The sequence below is a fragment of the Oncorhynchus gorbuscha genome, linkage group LG26 (genome assembly GCF_021184085.1).
Source record: "Oncorhynchus gorbuscha isolate QuinsamMale2020 ecotype Even-year linkage group LG26, OgorEven_v1.0, whole genome shotgun sequence".
NCBI classification, from domain to species: Eukaryota; Metazoa; Chordata; class Actinopteri; order Salmoniformes; family Salmonidae; genus Oncorhynchus; species Oncorhynchus gorbuscha.
In genome coordinates, this window is record NC_060198.1 from 31723584 (window position 1) to 31725999 (window position 2416).

The 2416-nt window shown below is 39.2% G+C and overlaps 1 protein-coding gene across 1 annotated transcript; it reads right to left on the reverse strand.

The window, feature by feature from the left end:
* Nucleotides 1–1465: 1465 nt before the first annotated feature.
* On the reverse strand, nucleotides 1466–2416 carry LOC124015662 (hemoglobin subunit beta-1-like). Its single transcript, XM_046331044.1, has 3 exons — nucleotides 2256–2416; nucleotides 1816–2038; nucleotides 1466–1662 (listed from the first exon to the last, which is right to left on the reverse strand). The coding sequence occupies exons 1-3, from the start codon at nucleotides 2345–2347 to the stop codon at nucleotides 1534–1536; spliced, it is 444 nt and encodes a 147-aa protein (XP_046187000.1). The 5' UTR covers nucleotides 2348–2416; the 3' UTR covers nucleotides 1466–1533.

The window sequence follows — 2416 nt, forward strand, 5'->3', positions numbered from 1 at the left end:
GGAAGAGTCTTGGTGGTTCCAAACTTCTTCCATTTAAGAATGATGGAGGCCGCTTTGTCCTTGGGGACCTTAAATGCTGCTGAAATTAGACAGATGTGTGCCTTTCCAAATCATGTCCTATGTATTGAATTTACCACAGGTAAAGGATGATCAATGGAAACAGGGTGCACCTGAGCTCAATTTGGAGTCTCATAGCAAAGGGTCTGAATACTTATGTAACTAAGGTATTTCAGTTTTTATTTTTATACATTTGCAAACATAAAAAAAACTGTTTTTGCTTTGTCATTATGTGGTACTGTGTGTAGATTGAGGAAAAACTATTTATTCAATTTTAGAATGTCTATCACAAAATGTGGAAAAAGTCAAGGGGTCTGAATACTTTCCGAATGAACTGTATGTTGTGGCTAGACATTACTCTGTGTTGTCATATAGCCTACACGCAGAAGAGCATGACAAGACCATTTATGGAACTATTGTGAAATGGGGCCATCTTGGGAACTTTCAACCCAGTTGACTGTAGCGTACCAAACGTATTTGCTATCTTGGTCAGACTCGGATCATAGCCTACAGCACACATCTTTGTATAATTGTTTTGAATATTTTTAAGAATCAATACTCAAACAACATTGTTTAACATGAAAATATGATGTAAGATGTCTTCAATATGTACGATGACAACACGTTTACATTTCAGATTTGAAGGCAATTCGTTATCAGTGAGAGAAGGCTACGTTTGCTAGGCAGATCTCAGGAGCTTGTTGGTATTCCAATAGGCCTGTGTAGAAGCGGCCTGTAAAAGCAACACTGTTATTACAATATTGTTCATTTAGTGATAATTAACCAGATTTTTAATCGACAATGATCGAGCTCATGAATGATTTAATGAATAAGATTTGACTGCTTATTTGACCAAATCACAGACTTGACTACAGGTAAACCTAGGTTGTGTAGGAATCACTTTGACTATGTCTGCAAATAGGCTGTTGACGGCTTGGCAGATTATTGCTTTACGCAATAATGGACTAAATCACAGATCGAGCACATCATTGCGCACTTGTCACACATCATGAAAACATTGAGGCAAAATAACTAAATTGATTGAACATGAAATTGAGTTAAATATGATTGAAAAAGCCCATGCATGTAGGCTGTTTTTTAATACAGCCATCTCGGTTTTGATTTGAACTATAATTTTATCCTTCACTTGTTTGTAAACACTGCAGATATTGGGCAACATTTTTTTTGTTGTAGTCAGCTTCGTTCTGATGTTATCCGCAGTCACCCACGTGCTAGACATCTTGATTCTATGTTTAGCAGAGATCTTCTGTAAATGAAGTGACGCGGAAGGGGAAAAAGCATCTAACCATGCACTTTGGCTGCTCTATCAGTGCTCTATTGATAAGAATTTGGTCGTGAACCCCCCACACACACACTCTAAAAAAAGAGCTTTTTATGAATACAATAGTTTGTTTCGATGTCTTTATTTTCACTCAGGCAGGAATATCAGAATATAATCACTTGTCTGGGGTACATTTAGAAGTACCGACTGCCCATGGCTGCGACAACCACTTTCATGAACTTCTGCCAGGTTGCCTGGATTTCAGGAGTGAAAGCGGCTCCGAATTTGGCGGCAATGACAATTGTGAGAACGTCAGCCAACACCTGTGGACAGAAGACAAAGGAGGAAGATGTTAAATAAGACTCTCCGTTTTGTTTGACCTTTTTGTAATTATACGTGTTGCTCTGATTTTTATGTGTAGGCTTACACCAGTAAAGCCTAAAATATAAGCATATTTCTCAAGAGAGAAGGCCTACCCTGAAATTGTCAGGGTCGACAAAGAGTTTGTTGGCGTGGGTCTCGCTCAGTGACTTGTATGTGGCCAAGATGTTGCCCATGTTCTTCACAGCTTTATCCAGAGCTCCACACACGACCTTGCCGTGAGCAGCAACTTTGGGGTTGCCCATGATTGCTGCGGCAGTGGACACATCTCCGAAAGAGCCGAAATAACGCTGAGTCCAGGGGTAGACGATCAGGACTCTGTCATTGCAAGAACACAGAAATATGTGAATTATTTCAAATGTATTTCAATGATATGCCTAGTTAATAAATACTCTAACATGCTCCATTCAAACTTAATATCAACTCAATATTAATAAGATAACAGGACAAGTATAATATTGTTATAATTACTCATGATCTCCACTATAAACAATGTTAGATGATATATTTGAATGAGGCTGAAGCCATAACCTACCTTCCCAGAGCCAGTGGTCCGACCTCATTGATATCTACTTTGCCCCAGACAGCACTGATGGTGCTCTTCTCGGCGTCTGTCCAGTCAGCCATGTTGTCAGTGTTTGATCTCCGGTTTTGCAACTAGATTAAACAAATGAATGTCTTGTGTAGGGAGACACT